Source organism: Hyaena hyaena, unplaced genomic scaffold (genome assembly GCF_003009895.1).
Source record: "Hyaena hyaena isolate Hyena2069 unplaced genomic scaffold, ASM300989v1 scaffold_202, whole genome shotgun sequence".
Classification (NCBI taxonomy): Eukaryota; Metazoa; Chordata; class Mammalia; order Carnivora; family Hyaenidae; genus Hyaena; species Hyaena hyaena.
This window is the reverse complement of record NW_024080832.1, coordinates 819,312-844,543: the sequence shown is the minus strand read 5'-3', so window position 1 is coordinate 844,543 and position 25,232 is coordinate 819,312. Positions and strand designations below refer to the sequence as shown.

Sequence of the window (25,232 nt, the reverse complement as noted above, 5' to 3'; positions counted from 1 at the left end):
CTAAACGAGATTATACCTAATAAAGTTCCCACCAGCGTCTGGCACAAAAAGCACTTGATTAACAACAGTGCCCCTGAGGGGCCAATGCTATTTTCGTATTAATACTAAGACATTATCTGCCCTTTCTACTCTTATTCTTTCATGTGTAGAGTGGAGTTTTCCAGAGGCTACGTGACAGGTAACAATGTCATCACTCCGACCATTAACGGAATGTGTACTTGTATAGTCTTGTTATCTAGAATTTTCTAAGGTAACAGGTTTAGGATATAAATATGTTTCTCAGAGATTAACTCAGTTTGAGCATTCTGTGCTCTTACCAGTCATTTATACCTGCTATAAATTCCTACAACCTAAATATTGCCCTACATATCATTAATCCAAATTCCAAAGCTTTGCTTATGCCCATACAAAAACACAAGGCATACATTTTGTGGTCTAGTTTGACAATAGTATTTTTCAAATTTTTAGAGTTTTCTAAATTTTTAAATTGTATCTAAAACTGTTACTTTACCAACATTTTATTACTTTAATAATATTTTATTCTCAAATAAAAGAAAATGTATTTTTTTATATTTAAGGATAGATTATTTCTTTACAAAAGGAAGATTAGGAGACTTGATTTCTCAACCCACAGTTGCACCATCCATGTCTAAAGATGCCGAAAATGATGAAACTGACCATATCAGTGAGTTGTCAGATTCATGAAAGGGAGGAGTCTACTACAAGGAAACTGGATGAAACTGTAAATAAGAAACAAAAATATGATGGAAGCCATCCTACCCTTAGATTTGTAGATGTTAATAATGTTTCATGAAACAAAGTGTTTTCTTTTTTTTTTTTTTTAACTTTTTAAAAGTTTATTTATTCATTTTGAGAGAAAGAGAGCACCAGCAGGGGAGGATCAGAGAGATGGAGAAACAGAATCCCAAGCAGGCTCCACACCATGAGCACAGAGCCCAATGTGGGGCTTAACTCATAAACTGCGAGATCGTGACCTGAGCGGAGATCAAGAGTCAGCCACTTAATCAACTACACCACCAAGACACCAAGTATTTTCCAATATTATCCTGAAGCATCGTTCTGAGACTAACCATTCAAAAAAAAAAGGAACGCAATATTTGACACAACATAATCAGGAGGGATTTATTCCTGGATGCAAAGGCAGCCCCGCACCCACATATCAGTGTAATATACCACACTAACCAAATAAAGCCCAAAATCACATTGTCACCTCAGTAGATACAGAATAAACATCTGACAAAATGAAACATCAATTCATGATAAAAACTCTCATCAAAGTGATACCCACTTTGTGCCTCAACGTAATAAGGGCCACATATGACAAGCCCACGACTAACAGCACACCCAAAGGTGAAAATCTGAAAGCTTTTCCTCCAACATCAGGAACAGAACAAGGATGCCCACTCTTTATTGCTTCTCGGCCTTTTGGCTAAGATTAAGTGTAGGATGCCGACTCTTGCCACTTTTATTCAACACAGTACTGGAAGTCCTAGCCAAAGGAAAGAAGGAAGGAAGGAAGGAAGGGAGGGAGGGAGGGAGGGAGGGAGGGATAGAGGGAGGGAGGGAGGGAGGGAGGAAGGGAAGAAAGAAAAAGAAGAAAGGAAGAAAGAAAGGGAGAGAGGGAGGGAGGGAGGGAGGAAAAAGAGAGAGAGGAAGGAAGGAAGGAAGGGCATCCAAGTCAGAAAGGAAAAAGTAAAACTGTCACTATTTGTAGATAACATGATCTTATCTGTAAGAAAACCCTAAAGATTCCACCAAAGTTAGAACTAGTAAATTTGGGGAAGGTGTAGTATACAAGTTCCATACTCGAAAAATCAACTGCATTTCTATACACTAAAAATGAACTATCAGAAAAAGAAATTAAGAAAATCCCATTTGCAATTACATTAAAAAGAATAAAATACTTAGGAATAAATTTAACCAAGGGTGTGTGTGTGTGTGTGTGTGTGTGTGTGTGTGTGTGTGTGAAAGATATGGACATTGAAAATTGTAAGACATTCGTGAAAGAAACTGGAGACACAAATAAATGGGCAAATATTCCATGCCCATGGATGAAAGAATATTATTAAAATGTTCCATACTACCCAAAGCAATCCACAAATTTAATGTAATCCCTACCCGTAACTGAATGATATTTTTCACAGAAATAGAACAATCAGTCCTAAAGTTTATATGGAACCACCAAGACCCCAAATAGCCAAAGCCATCTCAAGAAGAACAAAGCTAGAGGCAGTTCCAAATTACATTACCAAGCAACAGTAATCAAAACAGTACTGGTATCAAACAGATACACAGATCAGCGGGACAGAACAGAGTCCAGAAATAAAACCATGCATTTAAGGTCAATTAATTTATAACAAAGAAGCCAAAACTACGTAACACAAAAAGGATAGTCTCTTCAATAAAGGGTGCTGGGAGGGGCGCCTGGGTGCCTCAGCTGGTTAAACGTCCAACTCTTGGTTAAACTGGATAGCCACATGCCAAAGAATGAAACGGGACTACTGCCTTACATCATACACAAAAATCAACTCTAAATGAATTAAAAGACTTTAACATGAGACCTGAAATCAAAAAAATTCCTAAAAGAAAACACACAGGGGTAAGAATCCTTAACATCAGTCTTGGCAATGATTTTTTGATTTAAGACCAAAAGCAAAGGCAACAGAAGTGCCAGGCTGGCTCGGTCAGTAAACCATGTGGGTCTTGATCTCAGGGTCGTTGAGTTCGAGACCCATGTTGGGCACAGGGTTTACTTCAAACAAGCAAGCAAGCAAACAAACAAACAAAAAGCTGGGGTGCCTGGGTGGCTCAGGTGGTGGAGCCACTTTGGCTCAAGTCATGATCTCATAGTTGTTGAGTTCAAGCCCCACACTGGGCTCTCTACAGTCTACACAGAGCCCACTTTGGCTCCTCTGCCCCCCCCCCTCTTTACTCCTTCCACGCTCATGTGCATGCTGTCTCAAAAATAAATAAACAAAAAAATTTTTTAAATCACAAAACTCCTTTAAAAAAAGCAAAAACAACAAAATAAAAATAAACAAGTGGGACTACATCAAACCAAAAAGCTGCAGAGCAAAAGAAACCATGAAAAGGCAACCTTCCAAACGGGACAAAATATTTGCAAATCATATATCTGATAAGGGTTATATCCCAAATATACAAAGAACTCATACAACTCAACAACAACAAAACAAAAAAGAAAGAAAAAGATCTGATTTTAAAATGGGCAAAAGAACTAAATAAACAATTTTTCGGGGGTGGGAAAGGGAAATAAACCATTTTTTTTCAAAGATGACATATAAATGGCCAGCAGGTACCTGGAAAGATGCTCAACATCGTTAATCATCAGAGAAATACAAATCAAAACCACAATGAGCTATCACCTCACACCTGTTAGAACGGCTGTCATTAAAATGACAAGAGATCACAAGCTTTGGGTATGGAGAAAAGAGAACCTTTGTGCTATTGGTGGGAATGTAAATTGGTGCAGCCACTGTGGAAAACAGTATGGAGGTTTCTCAAAAAATTAAAAATAGAACTACCAAATCCAGCAATTCAACTTCTGGGTATACAGATGAAGGAAACAAAGTCACTATCTGGAAGAGGTATCTATATGCCAATGTTCACTGAAGCATTATTACCATAGCCAAGACATGGAAACAACCTAAGTGTCCATCAGATGGATGAATGAAATGTGGATGGATAAAGAAAATGTCACACACACACACACACACACACACACAAATATTATTCAGCCAAAGAAAAGGGAAACTGCCATTTGCAACAACATGGATGAACTTGGAGGGCACTGTGCTTTGTAAAATAAATCAAAAACACATACTATATGATCTCACTTACATGTGGAATCTAAAAAACAAACAGAAACAGAGAACAGACTGATGGTTATGAGAGGTGGGGATGGGAGGGTATGAACAGGGTCAAAAGTTAAAACTTTCAGTTACAAGATAAGTAAGTTCTGGGAAGGAGCGCCTGGGTGGCTCAGTTGGTTAAGTGTCAGACTTGAACTCAGGTCATGATCTCACAGCTCATGAGTTCAAGCCCCAAGTCTGGCTCTGTGCTGATGGCTCAGAGCCTGGAACCTGCTTCAGACTCTGTCTCCCCCTCTCTCTGTCCCTCTCCCACTCACACTTGGTCTCTCTGTCTCTCAAAAATAAATAAACATTAGGGGCACCTGGGTGGCTTAGTCGGTTAAGCGTCCGACTTTCGCTTAGGTCATGATCTCGCGGTTCGTGGGTTCGAGCCCTGCGTCGGGCCCTGTGCTGACTGCCAGCTTGGAGCCTGGAGCCTGTTTCAGTCTGTGACTCCCTCTCTCTCTGACCCTCCCCTGCTCACGCTGTCTCTCTCTCTCTCCTAGAAATAAATAAAACATAAAAAAAAAAAATTTTTTTAAATAAATTAACATTAAAAAATTTTAAAAACAAGTTCTGGGGATGTAATGTACAGCATGGTGACTACAGGTAACAATACTCTGTTGTGTACAGTTATTTGAAAGTTGCTGAGAAAGTAAATCTCAAAAGTTCTCAACACCAGAAAAAAAAATCTGTAACTATGTTATGTGGAGAAGGCAGACAGATCTCACCTTAACCAATCAAGGTTAACATCACCAATCAGTCATACTGACATCGTGTACCTTTTGATATGATGCACTGACAACGGCACATCACTTCTGAGACATTACTGCCAAAAATGCATGACCTCAATCTAATCATGAGAAACCCTGAGACCCAAATTAAGGAATATTCTACAAAATAATTCACTACGTATTCTGTGTGAAACTTAATTTTCTTCAGACCCTTCAAGACAACCTATCGTAAGACTGAATCTGTACTTAAGAGCAGATATGAAAACCCAGCTACCAACTATCTAAAGGGTATTTGTGGATTTGTAAAAAGTGTAAAATACCGCCAATCTTTTCACTGAACCTCACACTGTTTCTTCTTAATGAGCACTGGGGGAAGAGGGTGGCAGTGGAGGTGATAATTCTTTAAGATGGTTGGCTCTCATCTTCAAAACAAAATGTGTACTTTGTGAGACTGGAGAAAGATAAAACAATAATTACTGTGGTTGCCAATATGATCTTTTGTGATTTAACAACATCATTTACAACAACAGAGAAACATTTAAATAAATTATTTCATCCCTTCAATGGACACATAGGAATAAAATGTGAACGGCTGAGTTCAGGTTAGGAAATAAAAGGTTTATCATCCATGAAAAAACAGTTTATAAAATTGCATTTAAACCAATCACAGTGTTGTAAAAAACAAAAACCATACTGATTAAAGAATTTCCTCCCCATGTTTTAGAAGAAATTATATGTAGTATTACCCTCCCAACAACTGGGAGCCTTCCGTGTATAAAGCACCACTAGACACCAGCGAAGATAAACTAGGAGCAGGAGAAGCGCATCAAAACTCTGGTAATTTACAACTTAGTGGGCTCAAAAGAGGGGAAGTTCTCCAAATTCACTACAGTGAGCGTGAAATATCATTATAACATAAGAAAGACTAATAGAATGGCCTTCCAAAAGAAGTTTTTGGCATTCAAAATTTGCCAAAAATATCTGTTTCTGATAAATTCACTTCTTCCCACAACACACAGGTGCTGGCTCTGGGATGCGTGATCAGCTGCAGCCAAAAGTGACAATAAGCAACAGAGGCTGCTAAAGTCAGTATAGATTTTATTTCTATAATTGTATCACAGCCTCTCATTCCACCTGCTTTTTGTTTTGTTTTCCATGCTGGTGCTGGGAGTCAGCTTTAGAAATGTATCTTTATTCACATTTCTTCCTTTCCACTTAATTTACCTTCTTCTTGTGGATCTGTCAGAAAAAAACACTGCTCTTTTCTTCTTTTGTACACATTATTTCACCAGAAATATAACAGTAGACAGATCTGAACGACCTTTTGGTTTTAGTTTCCTTACCTCACTAAAGTGGCTGGATTTTGTCTAAGGTTACTTCTAGGCTTACAAATGTAAAAATCCTCCCCTCCTTCCATAAAGCCCTTTCAAAGTAAACTCATATAGCTCCATTTCCTGCATTTAAATCCTTTTTAGGGAAGCCTGGGTGACTCAGTTGGTTGAGCATCGGATTTTGGCTCAGGTCATGATCTTGCAGTTCGTGAGTTCAAGCCCCACCTTGGGCCCTGTGCTGACTAGAGCCTGCTTCGGATTCTGTCTCCCTCTCTTTCTGCCCCTCCCCTGCTTGCATTCTGTCTCTGTCTCTGTCTCTCTCTCAAAAATAAATTTTAAAAAATCATTTTAATTTAAAAAGTTTTTAAATAAAAGTAAGTAAATAAATAAATCCTTTTTACAATTTGCTCCATTTAAATTCTTTCTTTCCCAATTCCTATGCTCTTGGATCACATGCCACACTAAAGTCTACCTTTGTGCAGTATGTTAGGCTGCTAGGATCAGGATCTGATATTTTTTCAAGGTCTGCACAATGTGTATTAATGTGGTGGCAGCAAACTTCTACTTACCCTTCAACAGCCAGATTTACTCCTTTCCCACTATTTCCAACTTTCCAGTTCAGCATTAGTCACCCCACCATTCTGTAAGTGTTCTGCACAGCATCCCATTGTAACACTTATCTCACTGCCTCATCATTATTTGTTGATCACTGTGATTTCTTCACTGGATCCTGTCTTAGGAACAGTGGCTAACAATTCCTGAGTGCTCCATACATACCTGGGAGGCACTTTATCTTCCCTTGTTCAGGTTTCAGAGAACTTCATGAGTCAGGTGTTATTTATTCCCACTTTAGAGATAAAAAAACAGACTCCTCTGACCTTACATATTGCTCCTGAATCAGTCCCCAACCTTGAAACATCTCTTCTGTTTCCCTTCCTCTCTACAGCTCCTACATGCAAAGGCATAGGGAAATACAAAAAGTATAAATGCTATAAATTCTATCCTCTCTTTTGAAGATGGAATTTAAGTTTCCAGAGTTCTAAAATTCTCCTTCCTGCTTATAGTTTATCCTCCGTGGTGCTCTATACACAGCAGGCCCACAACTGCTTTTGAGGATACTTACCATTCAACCTCCAACCTTATAAAACTATCATTTTGATCCCAACCATACCAGTCTGTCAGACTTTTTCCCCTCTAAAATACCTCGACCAGACAACCCTTTCAGTATATACATTTTATTTCTCAGAATGATGGGGCCATCTGGAAGGAACTTTCTCAAATTCACATTAATAGAATTCAGGCTCTAGGCTTTTTCCTTTATCCACCCTGACATCTCAGATGAAAATGCACTTCTTTCCTGAAACCAGTCCTAATCAACCCAAAACCACGCTGGATCCCCTTCTAAACATACCTGTTCTCCTCCTTCCGACCTACCTATATCCTATCCATTTCCTAAAGCCCAAGATTGATTACTTCAGTATTTTGTCTCCAACATGAAGCACACCCTCCAAAGCACAGCGTCTCTACACTTTTTCTAACTGCTCCATCTACTTTAGTCCTGTCTCTTCCGCTCCCACATATGACACAAAATAGCCACTGTTCAACTGCACTGAAATGCCTAAAGGAAATTTAATTATCAATACAGAGAAGCAGTCTTCCTGGAAACCAGGGAACACATACCCAGTATTAAAAATCATCACTGCACCTAGAATAGTGCTTTATATAAAGGACTCAATAAATTCCTGTTGATCAAGATAGACCTTGGAGACTATAATGTGTATTTTAAGAAGCATCCTAGAGCTTTCATAAATCTGTATTATTAAAAAACATTTTTGGGGTGCCTGGCTGGCTCAGTCAGTAGAGCACGCAACTCCTGATCTTGGGGTTATAAATTCAAGCCCTATGTTGGGTGCAGAGATTACTTTTAAAAAATGAAATCTTAAAAAAAGAAAAAAAACCACATTGGGATATCTGGGTGGTTCAGTCAGCTGAGTGTCCAACTTCAGCTCAGGCCCTGGTGCCGTAGTTTATCAGTTCTAGCCCCACACTGGGCTCAGTGCTGTCACCCCATCAGCACAGAGCCTGCTTCAGATCCTCTGTCCCCCTCTATCTCCCCTGCTTATTATACTCTCCCCCAAAATAAATACATATTTTTTAAAAATTTAAAAAAAAAAGCTTTTATCTGGTCCTTGACATCCACAAGGTTTAAAATATTAAAAAGTCACACATTCTCAGATATTCTTTTGGACAATTCTAAAAAGAGAAACTATAAGCATCAAGGGTAGGAAGGATATGATGACACTGGTAAGCATTTAGTAAAAACATCAGTGTTCAGACCAATGTCAGCTACACTGGCTCTAATGTGACTAGATTATTCTTTGGCCAGTACTTGAGCAGGAAGAAACTTTTACCACAGGAAAAAAATAGGAAAATGTTAAAGCTCTCCCAGAAAAAAATAATAAAATAAAATAAAATAAAATAAAATAAAATAAAATAAAATAAAATAAAATAAAATAAAATAAAACAACTTAGACTCAACACATACATATTTCTTCTGGTGTACTGAATTAGTGAGGAGGTTACCTTAAAAACTTCCAGGGCATAAGACAGGGTTCCTGGGTTGCAAGCAACAGAACTCAAGCCTGGCCATCTGTGGCCAAAGGGAAATATCAAAGGCTCTGATCATTGGAGAGGCAAGGACTAGAAGGCCAGGCTGGGAAGACGCGCCCACACCAGGGCACTCCGGGCTGGCAGCTAAAGCTTCGGGCACGATCTAAAACACAAACATCTGGTTGGCACACAGTCACTCCTCTTCCCCAGCCCTCCCCACAGCTTTCTCAGGAACCAGATTCCAAGCACTGAGTCACCAACTAATGGAGCCTGAGTCCTGCATCCACAGAGACACACCAGGGAAGGGAGCTAGTGCACTGGCCATTCGGCTTTGGGGATGGCAGGGTGGGCCCTTCCTCCTCTCCAAAAGAGGATTTCTCCAAAGAAGAATGCCCTCAGGAAAGAGGAGCGGACCAGAGACCCTAGAAATAAAAGCACTTATCCCTCTCATCCAGGACGTATCCACTTGCAGAGTCACTCACAGAATGACTCTACATTCTATGCTCCAATCTTCTGCCAGAAAAATCAATCGTTCAATACACTCTAAATCCCTGCACCAGAGCCCACAAACTCTGCTACAGAGGCTCTAATGTGTGTGCTATTGCCTCAGCTGCCCTTGGCCTCTTCTGCCCAATCTGACGACAGCATACCCTCCCCCTAAGTCCCTTGATTAAGTCCTCTGCCAAGTCCTTCCCAGATACACATCTTATCAAATCAAAGAATTTATCTCCCCGCTTCTTTCTTCCACAGCACTCTATTTCTAGTTTAAAATTTTTTTGTTTTATTATAAAATCAATCCACAGGGATTTTTTTTTTTTTTTTTTTTTGCAAAGTTTATTTTCTATGTGAAAGTGCATGGGTGGGGGAGGACAGAGAAGGAATGAGAGAATCCCAAGCAGGCTCTGCAATGTCAGCACAGAGCTGAATGTGGGGCTCATGAAATCATGACTTGAGCCAAAACCAAGAGTCGGGACACCTAACCAACTGAGCCTCTCAGGCACGTCACAGGGACTATTTTAAATAAAGCTGTAAGTTGTTAAATCAGTTTTCTCTTCTGTACTTAAAATACTTTCTTAGACATGCAATAAAGTACTGGTTTTTAATGGAACAAAGTATTGATACCATGAAATAAAAAGTAAGCTAAATTCTGAAGGATTTCCCTGGGTTCAGTGGCAGCTCCAAGGTTCCAAACCAGTAGGGTTCTCTGCAGAGACTTGTTTTCAAGTCCTTGGGGATGAGAAGTGTCTTTATTTCTGTCTCAGACACTGGTCAGGTGAGACCCTCTTAATTTCTCTTTCTCCAAGTACAGATTTGGGGCAGAGAGGGGGAGGCAGGCTGAGGACAAGAGCTTCCTTTGTTCAGAGAAAGGCTTCTCTTTCTCTTTTTTCTGTCAGGCTTGGACATTTGCCTAAATGATGGTAGGTGCTCCATCAATGACGATCTGAGGAAAGGAGAAGGAAAGACAGTGGTCCCCTTAGCAGTGCCATGCTCTTATGAACAGGGCCCACCATCACCAAATACTCTGCCCTGGCTGGTACCTCTGCTCACGCTAAAACTGTCCAAGAAGATGAAGCCAGAGAATCACTGAAGGACTCTATTTGAAGATCTTCTACTTCAAATATCACATTGTACTGCAACTGCTGGTTAGTGATCAACCTCCACTGTCAGACTGTGAGAGCATGAGAGCGGGGGCGGCAGTGGCCTCAGTCACTGGAACACAGCACCGGACGCACTGCTCAAGAAGCACAAATTGAACATGCAAACCAGGGCTCACAAATTCCCACAACCTTCTTCTCACTGCAATTCTCTACAAGCCCAGGTTCCAATAAAGTCAGAAACTGCCTTTTTTTAGACTTCGGTACAGAGCTGACACTGAGCATTCACTTGTGCCAGGCTCTGGACCAAATGTTCTGTATGAAGTGATTTCACTCAGTTCTCCAACAATACAATAAAATAGGGAGGTACTATTATTGTTACAAGAGGGAAAAATGAAGCGAAGAGACGTACAGCAATTTGCTTCAGATCACCAGAGTAGTGAGTGGAAGAGCCAGGGTTCCAATCCACGTCTGTCTGACTCCAGGGCCTGAGCTCTTAACCACTACAGACATCAAAACACAAATTGGCACTCTATGCACCCGGGCAGGGGGCACAAGTGTGTGAAGTCAGTCAGACTATTCTGACAGGACTCATCATGTGTCCAAAGTAAAGAGGTAGGAATAGTTTCAGCTCCATAAAGAAATAGGCACTCTCCCATTTTTCTTGGAACGTATAGTCCTTTGATCTCCCACTTTACCACTTTAGAGTGAAACTTACAAAGGTAAAAGAACTATCTGGCCTTCCTCTTAGGGCTACTTTAGGGAGGCAGTAGCACCTCAGCCACCACAATAAACATTAGCTGTTGCTGGGCCTCGATATCAAGGGGACCGCAGGGACTGGTAAGGACTGTGGCCCACTGAAGAGGGCTAGACAGTCCAAAGGGCAGCCACCAGTCAGCTCTGGCCCCAGTCATCATACAGGAAAGCTGGCCCACACCAGCCAGATCTTCTGATTTTCCAAGAGAAGCCTAAAAACCAGGCTTCTTATTTGAAATTTTTTCAATATTAAAATGTTGGCAACTAATTTAAAAAAAACTGTTTAATCATCTTGCAGCCCAAATGCAGCCATAGGCCATCAGCCTACGGTCCTCATGACACTTCAGAGCAAACAGGTTTCCAAAGGCCTCTGACTTTCCAGGAGGTCACCTATCCGGTCCAATGTCTTCCATCTGGAATATTCTTCACCAGCTAACCCAAATCTAATCAAGACTTCGAGGTGTGGCCTGACACCCTCCGTAAAACTGCCCTGACACTTCAGCTCATCTTCAGAGACCCCTCCAAATTCCCTTAAACACTCCTCTCCATCACTTCTCTAAGGGCCTTAACTTTTACATTCTACACTACAACCTGCAGACAGCTCATAGCTCCTCAGGAGCTCACATTCTATTTACACATCTTAACCTCCTCAGTTGGAGTATTCTATATAGATATGCCAACTACTTTCATAATTAAAAAAGAATTCTTTGGGAAAAAAAAATCACTCATGGTGTCTAGCAGAAGGATGACACCAAGCTATGTCCTTATTAAATAGTTGGTGAACCTATTTAAATACCATTGAAATATAACTATTATACAAAGAAACTGGATTCTTTCTCTAACTCATTTAACCAATAAAATGTAAAAGTTTCATCTTATTATTATTAAAGACAGTCTCCCCAAACCGCAAAACCTCTCAGGGAAAAAAATCACTGCACTGATAAGTAGAAAAGCCCTGAGTCAGGGCTCAGCACACTTAGCAAATGAGGACTGAATATAAGTCTAACAACCAAGTCATTTCTGCAAAGAGGAAGAAAATATTAAATGATTAAAATTCCAATTATTCAAAACATATTAATTTAAGCTACTCACAAAAATAAAGTGTTCTATAAAAGCATATAACTTCTCTTAATGCATATTTTACTAGGATTCCTAAATATTCAAAGGAAAATCACTTCCTTTGTTTTTAATTTTTTTAGTGACCTATCTACACCCAATGCGGAGCTCGAACTTATGATCCTGAGATCAGGAGTCACATACTCTACTGACTGAGCTAGCTAGATGCCCCCATATACTTCTTCCTTTCAATAGAAGTAGAAGCACTGTATGTCTGAGTTCATACCCAATTCTGTTCATCGCTGTTAAGCTGCTCTTATAAAGTACATCAGAAGGGCGCCTAGGTGGCTCAGTCAGTTAAGCCTCAGAGTTGGCTCAGGTCATGATCTCGAGGTTCATGAGGTAAGTCCCCGCATCGGGCTCTGTGCTGACAGCTTAGAGGCCGGAGCCTGCTTCTCATTCTGTGTGTGTGTGTGTGTGTGTGTGTGTGTGTGTGTGTGTGAGCGCGCGCGCGCCCTTCCCCTGCTCTCACTCTGTCCCTCTCTCAAAAATAAATAAACGTTTAAAAAAAATTTTAATAAAATACCAGAATAGTGTTAAATAACCAACTAAGAAAAGATTTTCCAGGCAGTTCTTTTTTTTTAATAATATCATCTAACATACCTTTTTTTTTTTTTTTTAAGTAATCTCTATGCCCAACATGGGGCTCAAACTCCCAACCCCGAGAACAAGAGTCACAAGCTCTACTGAGCCAGCCAGGCGTCACTCCAGGCAGTTCTCTAAAAGGACTTGACTGTTTTATGAACGAAGAGATCAACTAAGTGTGTATACAAAGAAAGTCTATTTAAGGGATCAGTTCTTTTTTATGTTTATAATAGCCTTGTCTTCACTATAAGTTTGTTTCTACTTGTGTTAGACTTAAGTTTTCATTGTTTTGTAATAATTTTTTTTACATGGAATAGACATTCACTCTCTCTCCTTTTGGAAGTGCTCACAAAATACACAGACATAAGATAAGGTTTCATGATAATCGGGTTATTAACTTCCCATTTTGAAAATGAGTTAAAAAGTATCCTAAACTGTCTAAGAATTTCTTAAAGTATATTTGGATAAAGCACATGAAAGGCATGATCATACCTGCCTCAGATACACAACCAGACCTGCACAACAGCCCACTCCTGGTTAACTGCGCGAAGAAAGCAGCAGTAGCACACATGATATAAATGATAAAATGTCAAAAATGGAAAAAAAAACAACACACTCATGTTTGCTTTGCAAGTACTTTTGGTGCTCACATATGAATATTTTGGTATCATTCTAGTAATTTTTTTCTATTTCACAGAATAAGGACATCACACTACAATAATCTTCTTCAGCTAGGTTTCCCACACCCACCTCTGGGTTGGCCTTTTGGGGGACTGGTGCAAGGAGACAGAAAAGAAGGGTAAGGCACAGTCTGTGGGAAGGAAAACCCCTGGTTTTCTTCCTACTTGCAAAGGGTAAACCCCAGTTCTTCCCAACTGGGTGTTTCTTTCCTGAGAGTCTCCTTCACTCCTCACAAAGTACACTTTGCTTCGGACACTCCTGGTCACCGAATCGGTGGGGTCCCCCTACACCAAGCAGGTCTCTGCAACACCAGCTGGGGGGTCCTACAATTTAACTCAAGTCTGACACTATCTCTGGGTGGCATCTCCCTACCCGAAGGTAGCGTCAGATCTTGCACGTTAAGAGCTTAGTCCCATAAGACCGCCACTGCCCTTTCAGATGCCAGTCACAAGCCCACGTTACCACCAGTGCTTATGACCAACTGGCTACTGATGGGACGTTCCAACAACCCCCTCCGTGGGTTTGATTAATCTGCTGGAGTGGCTCCTAGAACTCAGAGTAACACTTCATTACGTTCCCCAGTTTATTAAAGAATATGGTAGAGGATACAGATGAAAAGCCAGATGAAGAGATGCATAAGGCAAGGAGCTTCTTGTCCCCGTGGAGGTGGGCTGTGTCAGCTCCCTGGTAAGTGTTCACCAATCTGGAAATTCTCCGAACCCTGTACTATAGGGACTTTTATGGAGGCTTCATCACGCCGGCATGATCGATCATTAACTCCATTTTCAGCCGTTCTCCCTGCTCAAGGGAATGGGGGGCAGGGCTAAAAATTCCAACCTTCTAATCACGGCTTGGTCTTTCTAGTGACCAGCCTTCACCCAGAAACCATCCAGGAGCCCATCCAGAATTTGCCTCATTAGAACAAAAGACACTCCTATCACCCAGGAAACTGCAAGAGTTTCAGGAGCCCCGCGTCAGGAACAGAGGTCAAAGACTAATATTAGAACAAGAGATGCTTCTAATGTCATCGTATAAGAAATCACAAGAGGACCGGGAGCTCTGCGCCAGGAAGCGGGGCTGGAGACCAACGCACACCTTCTATTATCTCACAGTCGGTCTCAGGAAGAGCCACCATTCCACTCGGAATCCTGCCTCTCCCCCACCCACGCCACAGCTGGGGACAGAGGCACGTGGCCCAGGCGAACAACTCCCCACCAGTGCTAGGAAGGTACCCTGGCTTGCCTCCGAGTGGTCCAAACAGTGAGAACTGAGAAATCGGCAAACCCAGTCTGACCCAGACAACTGCCAGGCTGCTCTTCGGGGGCCTGAAGCCAGTGAGACAAGGAGCTTCCACACGCGAGCGCTTTCCTGACACACAGAGCCCATTGCCAACACTGATTTTACACACACACACACACACACACACACACACACACGTGCGCGCGCCACTCCATTCCCAGCAGTTCATTCTAGAAGGACCTCTGGCACTTAAGGTAACCACACCTCAACAAAACTAGTTAAGTGCTGAAAAATCATATGTGCCCAAGTGGCCTGGATTCAAACAGGTTTCTGGGAAAAACTGGCAAACCTCGATTAAACAAAAATACCCCAACTTTCATTTGCAATGCACCACAGTTTCCTCTTTTATAAGATGCCTACCTGAGTCTTTAACGGCATCTCCTTTGCACCTTTGGAATTTTGTACTGTGCCCATATATTATCTATTCAAAGTAGCTTTTCTGACTAAACTACCCTAAGAATGTGTAAAGAAACTCTAGGGTCCTTTCAGATTTATCTCTTAAAAAGCAGGACAGTACTTTTTCTCTCCACTAGTTTATTAGCCAGAACCTTTTCTAATTAACTCTTGCCATCCTGTCACAGCCACTTCTACTCCTCACAGTCAAGGGAAAGAAGGCGGTTTTGTGGGCTGTGGCCGACTTGGCTGCTGGGTGGCTTTAAGGGACAGAAGGACAGAGGTAGAAGAGAGTAAAGGAAAACCAGGAGAACTGGAAGGGTAACAAAGTCCGACGAGAAACGGGAAACGGTGGCCTCCCACCTCGGCGACATCTCCCACCACTCTCCTCCACTTGGCTGCCAGCCACTCTGGCCTGCTTCCTGCTTTTCCTCCTGGCCAAAGTCACTCCCCACTTGGGGCCTCTGTAACCCCTCTTCCCTCTGCCCTGCCACTCAGAGACTACCTGGCCACGATTTGCCTCCTCGCTCTCGGTCCCATCACACACCTACTTCCTGCCCACCACCACCACTGCCCGAAATCAAGTTCACTGGTGTTTCTGCTCACGTACTGTCTCCCCACATTTGTTATCAGAAACTCCACAAGAGCGAGAGCATCCACTCTGCCTTGTTTACAGCTGCGTTCCAAGAACAGTGTCTGGCCTAGAAGCACGCATTCGATAAGGTTTGTACAATAAATGAGTAAATGAATGAATGACTATAACAACGGACAGCTTGCCCTACTCAAAGGCTTAGTAAGCTAGGAAGCAAGGGTTTTAAGAAGCCTGGGGAAAAGACTGCGGACATTCTTGAGCAGCTCCATGTTACTGTAGGGTAGAAATTCTCAAACTGGATTCAAGGAAGTTTTCTTAGGTCTGAGAGGATTTTACTCAGCAAGTTGACTTCAGGTGCATATACTTTATTACTCAGTTTTAAGTTTGGGGGTTTTATTTCCAAATTTAATTCCTTATCCTTCTTTTATCCATATATCTTTTTTGCCTGTGATGGTTCCTTTGTTCTGTTTTCCTATGTTAACCACCACAAAGGGAACACTTCAAGACTCAGCACTCACAAACCTTACATCATGTCTCTTTCACTCTGACCTAGATAAAGAACAAAACGACGATGACAGGAAAATGTTATGACCATTCCTATCAACCTTCATTTTCAAATTAATTACTCTACTATCAACTAAACTTTGGAATCTAGATTTGACATACATTGTTGGCTATGAACCACAATATATTTTTAAGTTTTGGGTTTTTTTTTTTTTTTTTTTGGAGAGACAGAGAGTGTGTGAGAGGGGGATGTGTAAAGAGAGAAGGGACAGAGGATCTGAAGTGGGCTCTGTACAGACAGGAGAGAGCCCAATGAGGGGCTTGAACTCAAACTTTGAGATCATGACCTGAGCCGAAGGCAGACACTTAACCAGCTGAGTCACCCAGGCGCCCTGGCTATCTACTGCTTGACTGTAGTTTGTTGATGTACTTATTTACTTATTAATAAAAGGCTCCGGGCTATCAGCAAAAGAAAAATTCTTTCCCTCAAGTACTAAGTCACTAGGACTGAAGATCAGTACATTTTATCAACCATACAACAGAAATCCTGCAAGACGGCACAGATTCACAAGTTCAACATCTGAAAGAAATCCTAAGTGCCCTGTCATGGGACAGTCCGCTGAGATTCAGAAAAGATTTACCACCAAATACACATACACTCCCACTGGGCTGATACTCAGTGTTATCAGACACCTTGTCACTAAGACACCGGAAATGAGATAGAAGACGTCCCTGAAACATTTTTATCAACACATTATTGGTACATTCAGTATATCTGGAGTATTTTCAATTCCTCTACTAGACTGTAAGCCTAAAAGCAGGGACAATGTGTTTGTTCATTCATTCATTCACACAGTCAACAAGTGGTACTGAGCGTATACTGTCCTAAACAACAAGGATACAGGAGTGAATAAAACAGACAAAACAGACAAAAACTCCTATCCTCATGAACTAGCTTGTATTCTAGAGAAAGGAAACAGACAACAAACGAGTACATAACATATCTTGGTGGTGATCTGTGCTGCCAAGAAAAAACGAAGCCTAAGATACACAGTATCAACAGGCTGGTGTATTATATAGCATGATCGTTAAGGGCCTGTCTGATGAGACGAAAACTAAGCAAAGACCCAAGAAAGCAGGCCATGCAGAGAATATGGGGAAGAAACAGTACAGAGGCCAGTGTGGCTGGAGGAGAGGAATGAGTAAGAGGGAGAGTGTTAAGAGATGAAGCAGAGCCATGGCAGGGGACCCGAACACCCAGAGCCTTAGTTAGAGGTCATGGTGAAAACTGGATTCACTGAGATGGAATACCACTGGAGCAGAAGAGTGGCATGATCTGACTTCTATGTTGGAAGAATCACTCCAGCAGCTGGTAGACAAGACTCGAGGAGTGGGGGCAGAAGCAGGGAGAGCAGTCAGGAAGATTCAGCGGTAATGCAGACAAGCGGCAGTAATGGGTTAGGCTAGGACCGCACAGTGGAGGTTGAAGAGTTAAGGTTAGGCAGGATCTGTTGTCAGATTAGACGTGGGTATGATGAAGGGAGAAGCCAAGGATGACTCCTAGATTTCTAAACTGAGTAATTGGTAGCATGGAGATTTTACTTACTGAAAGAGGCACAACAGTAGGAGAAGCGGGTTTCTGTTGCTGTTTGTTTTTTGGTGGATGGAAGCAAGAATTTAGTTTGGGTATTTTAAGTTTGAGATGCCTGTCAGATACCCCAATGGAAATACTGAGTAGAGGGGCACCTGGGTGGCTTAGTCGGTTGGGCATCCGACTTCGGCTCAAGTCATAATCTCGCAGTTTATGGGTTCGAGCCCTGTGTTGGGCTCTGTGCTGACAGCTAGCTCAGAGCCTGGAACCTGCTTCAGATTCTGTATCTCCCGCTCTCTCTGATCCTCCCCTGCTCACGCGTGCGCGCTCTCTCTCTCAGAAATAAATAAAACATTTAAAAAATTTTTAAGAATTTAAGAAAAAAGGAAATATTGAGTAGATTACAGGATAGTCAAGCCCTGATTTCAGGAGAGAAACTGGGGCTAAATACAGACAGTTGAAAGTAATCAGTATAAATACGGTATTTAAAGATGGGACTAGATGAGATCACCTACCACATGAGTGAGTGCTGGGGTGGAGAGTGGCTCAGATTGTGTCCTTGTGCACTGCAATGAAAGAAGTCAGGAAAATGAGGAGGAATACAACAATACTCACAAGGAGCAGCCAGAAAGAAAGGGAAGAACTAGAAAAACGCCCCAGAAGCAAGGTAAGCAAAGTGTTTCAGGAAGAAAGGAAAGATGAGGGAACAAGGACCGAGAACTGGATTTGTTAACTTGTCACCCTGCAGACTGGTTTGGGCAGAATCACGGGAAAGAGTGCCTGACTGGAAGGTGTTCGAGACACGATGGGAACCGGGAACGTGGAGACAGCAAGTACAGAAAAGTTTTGCTCTAAAAGGAAAGAGAGAAGTGGGATGGTAGCTGGAGGGGATGTGGGGCAAGGGAGCATTTCTTTTAAGACGGGAAATACTTCACCCTGTCTGCCCAGGGAATGATAAAGCAGGGAAGGGAAGGCACTGAAGCAGGAAAGCCAGGACACGTATGGGAGTGAGGTGGCGGGGCAGGGGGCGTGTACAAATGGCTTGAGGAGGAGCCAGTCTTATCCACCTGTGAATTCCCGGGGTCTTACACAGAGATTAGTCCGTAATAGGGCTCTCAAAACAATGAATAAATGAATGTATTCTCAAACAAGGGCCCTTCCTTTCTGTACTAGGCTATGAAAAAATATAGATTGCTTCACAAAGTAGATAGGCAACACTGTATTTACTGAGAGATGAGAATGGCTCAAAAGCAATAAAAAAAAAAAAAAAAAAAGGTTAGGGCAAAGAATGGGAAAAAATAGTCTGCAGTCTGCAGTAGGAGTTCAGACCAGAATTCACATCTCAGGAGCCAGGCAGGTAAGGAGGCAGTGGGAGAGGTGTCTAACGGCCTAAGTGGCATTATTAGGTAGGCCCAAGGGGACGCACACACACAAGAAAGCCTCCAGGAAAGACAGAAATGTCCAGTCAGATGACTGGATCAATGCAGCCATCATGACCTTAGAGCAATGTAATACCGGCCAATCACCGAGATGTGGTACAAAAAGATTCTCCAACCAGCCTAGGATCTACTGGAAGCTCTTCGTCATGGTTATCGCCTCTGGGATTGCCACCCGTGCTTCACTCCCCTCTCTAGAGCCCAGGGGAAGGTGTGGTCTTGCAGTGACGTCCTTCCACCTGCTCCTCTAGGACAGTGTTACTGACAAACACTCAGGCCACCAGAGTCTCTGCCCACTGAGGAGCTCCAATGTCGATCATCTCCCCACCCAGCCTCGTGAGCTCGAGGAGCTGAGAAAACGAAGCGGCAACCCCTTGTGCCAAGAGATGGAAAAGCTCAACAAACCAACCTAAGACCCTTAAAGACAGGGTTGTCCTTTCTTATTAAAAGCAGTTTTAATACACAAGGAAATCGAACTAAGAATGATCCTATTAGTACTCATTTCTTTTTCCTGGAGTAAAAACAGACCTGATAGGCACAGCTTTAACTTTCCTAGGCACTGTGACATCATCTGGTGTTTAGCCTGTGTCGCTGCCCTTTCTGAGAGTATTTCACATGGCTAGATAGTTCAACTGTCTAAAAGGCCTGTTATACTCCCCTCCACTCCACTCTGGAGAGGGTACAAAGCAAGCCCACCCCTAGTGTGTCTCACTTCCTGTCGTTATAGAGGCTCCAAAAAAGGGGGAAGGGGTTAAATCTCAACTGGAAGTGCTTTCGGAGAGCCAAAGGTGAATAACCGGACAAAGATGAATGTTATATTACCCAACCCAGAACAATTAAATCTTACTCAAGAGATTGGTTTCAGTTTCTACAGTTTAGGATAAAATATTAACTGGAAGATATGGCAGAGTAAAAACGTAAGTGTATATGTATTTGCTAATCTTGTTTGTGGATCCAAGATCTTAAGTGGAGGTCAACTGTTGGACATCGAGTTGTCTTTCACACACCACACCCATCATGACCTATGTTTTCCAGTTCCAGTTCAGGTTTATGTAAAGAAAAAAAACCCTGAAAACACTCATGAAGTGATTGATGTGCAGAGTCCTTCTAGACTTTCAAGACTCCCTCTCCATTTTTTTACAGTTTGCTTACCTATATAATTGAGCAGTAATTTCTTTTAATGATTTGAAATTACTGAGTCATTCCAAAGCATTTGAAATACTCACAAAACCATTCTTTTTGAATTCAAATTTCTTGGGCTTACATCATATTTAATTACACTGTATAATTACAATAACAAGTATGATGAATATAAACAAATACAGGAATAAATACAACCGAACCTTTGTAAGCACACAATTGGTTGGGAGGCCTCATGGGGGGAGGGATATATCAGACCCCGTGGCTCACAGAGCAACAACAAGCATTCAGTGCACCAAGTTGGTTAAAGCAGAGGTTGGGTAAGAGACTGTCTATTGTATATCAGGCTCAAAGTACTGTAATAAACGTTAGTTATCATGAATGCCCCAAACTTAAAGGTTTTAATTCATCGAAATGCCAATAACAATTAGTAAAACTTGTAAGTGGGGGGATTTTCCTGCTATTGATTTCTTGTTTATCAATAGGAAAAACATTCAGAGGTTGGAAGGAAAGGAAATTCCGTGTCTTCATGAAGTTGGGCCTGTTTGTTCTTCTGTCTCTGCCACTGGACTCTAAGCCCCCTACGTGTCTGTTTTCCTCTAACAGTAGCTCAATAAACTTGCTCAGTAAACTTGCTGAATATGTTCCCACATCCTAACATGAATCATATAAATAAAATTTTCTAGGGCTGAGAAAAAACAAATGTTAGAAGGTCTGATTCAGTCTATTACCTGATAATATTTTCTGTTTTTCTTTACATTGCAGGTATGTTTCCTGGCATTGGTTAATTAAATCTATTAACCAGGGTCCCATTTATACTTCCACTACTATTACATTAATGCTAATAATATTCTGTAAACTACTCTATCTTGATTAAAGCCATTAGTTCCCATTAAAAAATAAAATCAGGTTTAATGTCCTATTGAGTTTGAATTTCACATTCCCACAATATGTGGCAGCTAATACTTCCAGTTTCTAGCACTTCTATTGAGAACATAAAAGTTCTCCCGGAACTAGCAAATTACTTCCCTTCTAACACAATTATGTAATCTGAGAACTGAACGGCACCCTAGAGATTATTTTGTGGCCCAAAATCCCTCCCAATTAAGGGATCCCATCAAAAAGTACTCAATTTGGGGGGCCGGGCAAGAATGTTTATCTTTAAATTCCACATTATGGAGTTCTGCACCCATAGAAGGCTCTTAATACATACTTGTTTAATTGAACTGAACAAGTCTAAAATGGGTGCATTTCATTAATTTTCTTGTTCTTTCTGGGCTTTTGCTGTAAGATCCACTGAATCTGTAATTAAAAGTGTGCATGAATCTCCTGCTCATTAACCAACGTTCAATAAAGAAATTCAATCACTGAAACTCTACGATCAGTCAAATGTTTTAACATTTAGGCTGCTAATGTCAGTACATAATAAAACTAACAGAAAATGGAAAAAATCAAGTTTTAGTTTGCATATGATCTATAAAGAGTTTCCAATTTGTCCAAAATACTCACCCATTCTCAATTTCTAGGATGATTTTTTTTTAAAATGAGTAACATCTTGCATCATTCACACAACTAAATTATACACCCTTCTACTTATAATTGGGGTGCTCACAGACTTAAACACAGCATTGAAGTAAGACATGTTGTTATGCTAATTAATTTTCCCTCCAGTTAAAACAGACTTGTGATCCCGTCTGATTTCCCATAATATGATATGATAAGAGGACAAAGCCTGTGGAGCGGTAAAACACCACCAACAATTTTACTTTACTCAAGTATGTATTCCAAAACTACATAATTTACAGCATGGCCCTACTTAGTACCTCTATGACCATGCATCCGTTTTGAGGACTTTTACAATATAGGATAGGACACAAGATATATTATTTCCAAATTCCATTTCCTTCTGTTTTGCTGAAAGGGAACACACACACACACACACACACACACACACACACAAACACACAGGGTCCCTCAACAACACAATTACTGCTTTACTAAATTTTTTCAGGCAATAATTTAAAGTCCCACTTCCTCCTAAATATCTCTGGACAGCAACTCTTGGCAATCCATCTGGCTCTTTCATCACAGCTTCTTTTCATAACTAACGGGTCAAGTTCCGCTCCCCCCATTTCAACACCATGCACTGTACTCGCAGCCCGCTGCCACAGCCCACTGCTGAATGCCAGAATATAGCATATTGAATTTCACTGTCCTTCATTGTTTCCACTTTAACTGCCATTTTACCACCATGCACAGGAGACAGACGCTTTCCCACAGGCATCTTATGAATTTCCAAAGCAGCTAGTCTTTGTGGATTTACAAAAACGTTTGTCTTCTCTAAATTCCCTTGAGCACCACAGAAACGGCTCTGGGAAGCTGAGATTTCTTTTCCTTTTTTTTTTTTTTTTTTTAAAGTACCCCAAGCAAAAAGAAACTGATTTTAAGCATTTCTATTTTGCTAGCAAATTTAATCCTAAGGGCCTTCCTACAGGGCAATGTCAGGGAATAGATCTTAAACACCGCTTTCGGCCTTCCCAGTGAAAATGAAATATTTTCAGCCCGTAAAGATTTATCTTATCAAATGCCCTTTCTTCTCAGCGACACCAGAAGGGCTACCCAGCGCACTGTAAAAACAATTGGCTTTGGCTTTTGCACTACGCCCTAAATCTTCCTAGCCGACCCCCCCCCCCCCCCCCCCCCCCCCCCCCCCCCCCCCCCCCCCCCCCCCCCCCCCCCCCCCCCCCGCCTTAGGCTCACAGACACACATTATCCCTCGGCAACCCCCAACGTGCCAGTGAAGTGGACCATTTCTCTGGCACAAAGGGCCGGCCTGCGCCTCGTGCACCGCGGCCTCTGCACACATGTGCGGGCTGACAAGTGCTGAGCTGCCCTTCCTGGATCCAAAGCTGGAGGTCTGGCCCGAAAGCCACACACCCCTTCCCACCCACCGCCTTCTCTCCGCCACCACTCTCCCCGATGACAGGCGACCGGCTCCGAAGCTCCCTCCGCCGGATCGGTGCCGTGGGGCCACGCTCGGACCCGCTTCCCCTCCGCCCACCGTCCTTTTTCCTCTCTCCTCTTCTCTGGCTCAAGAAATCCGTCGAACTTCATTCAGGCCGAAAGGAGCGGCCCTGTCCGGGGCCCCCCCGCACACCCTCCCCCGGCGGCCGCGCCCCCCGCGCCTCGGCCGGCCGCCGACTCCAGCGACCCCCGGCCCGCCCGGCCGGAGCCTCACCTCCTCCTCGCTCTCGCTTCGGAAACAGAGGCACGCGGCCCGCTTCTTGTAGCCGTCGCCGTCATAGGTACGAGTCTGATTCGACTTGAGCTTCATCATCCTCCGGGCCCGGGTGGGGGTGCGGTGCGGGTCGCGGGAGTCGAGGGTGGGGAGCCCGCTCCGGACGGCCGCGCGCGCGCGCGTCCCCGGCTCGGCCAAGGGAAGCAGGGAGGGGAAGCCGCTTCTCCGCTACACGGCTCGGCCGCTGGCCCGCCACGGCTGCCTCATTCCCCCCGGCCCAGGCCCCGCGCCGCCGCCGCCGTCACGGCCGCCGTCGCCGCTGCCGCCACGGCCGCCGCCCCCTCTGCCGCCACCACCCCCGACGACGACCGCGCCGCCATCTTGGGCGCGCTGCGTCAGCGGCGTAAAGCCGCGCCGGCCTGCGGGACGGCCGCGCGCTCGCGGCGCAGGCCGCGTCCGGGAATCGCACCCTCCCAGTCCGCGCGGCGTAAACGAGCGTCTGGAATGAAAGGGCCGTGTGAATGGAGGCGGCCGTAACGCCAGGGGCGTAGGGGTGGGGAAGGTGGGGCGTGCGCGGAGGAAGTCCGGGGAGAAAGGGGTGCGGACGCATGGTCGTCCCGCTCGGCTGAGCAGCGGCCGCAGCGGAGATCCGGCTGTCCGGCTACGCGGCTTGGCGGAGGGACAGCGGGGACTTGCCCAAGGTCACATCGCAGTTCCACGGGCGAAGATGACCCAAGGTCAGGCCGCCCGGTCTCGGCCTTGACCGTTCATCTGGGAGTGGGTGAAGGGGAAGGTCTGAAGGAAAAGTGGGATGCAATTAAACGCACTGGAGTGTGCAACCTAAAATACCTGGGATTAGGCACTGCACAGCAACCCGGGTTCGGGGGAGGGTGGGGGTGGCACATTCAATTGATATCCAGAAGCTGTGGAAGTCGTAGGAGCTGGGACATTAACAGATGTTTACCCTGCAGTCCTTGATTGGTGCAAAAACAGATGGTTCCTCTTAAGGTAAACAGAGGGGCCAGAAAAGGAAGATAGAGGTTTGTGTGCACACATAATGGAAATCATAAGGCATCATCGTTTCGGTCAGTAAAGGAGGACTGTATAGTGTGGATGTCAAACATTCTCCAGGGGAAAATATATAGCCACACCCTGTGGAGTAAGGAAAAATGTAATCCCTGAATATACAGTTATTTGTCTGTGAATTGTTTCTTTTCCTTCTTTAACTTGCTTGTATTTGGCACAGTCAAAAAATCAGGTTCTGAAACCAAACCTGGGTTGGAATCTGAATTATATAATTTATTTACCCCTCTGTTTGGCAGCTGGCACATAGTAGTAACTTCATACATTGCAACTCATATTACTGATATCTCACTCAACCCTTGCCTCATAAAATGTGGATTTTTAGTTAATTTGGGTCAATCCACATACACTACAGTTCCCAAAATCTTGGCCATTTTGGTTGTCTTTATAGCTTTCTCTTCTGCCATTACATCTCTAAAAGGAAGGAAGAAAGAAAACAGGTTCTGACTGTAGAAATCCTCTAACATGTTTGTCAAAAATTTGAAAAATATAGAGGGCATGCAGATTAAATCCCGTATCTCTGAGCACATTCAGTAGAGATTTGTAGCCTGCTTCCCCCCCCCCCCCTTTCCTGGTCTTTTCCCCCATGTTATTACTTTTTTTTAAAAAAAATAACATTTCTAGGGGCACCTAGGTGGCTCAGTCGGTTGAGCATCTG

General features: G+C 43.1%; 1 protein-coding gene across 1 annotated transcript in view; it reads right to left on the bottom strand.

The window, feature by feature from the left end:
* The window catches only part of LOC120238184 (diphosphoinositol polyphosphate phosphohydrolase 1), a 114,157-nt gene extending 90,406 nt beyond the window's left edge, over positions 1 to 23,751 (bottom strand). Inside the window, exon 1 of the mRNA XM_039241809.1 lies at positions 23,492 to 23,751. Within this exon, the coding sequence (XP_039097740.1) occupies positions 23,492 to 23,590 (99 nt within the window). The 5' untranslated portion in view covers positions 23,591 to 23,751. The remainder of the gene's footprint in view (positions 1 to 23,491) is intronic.
* Between the last annotated feature and the right edge of the window lie 1,481 nt (positions 23,752 to 25,232).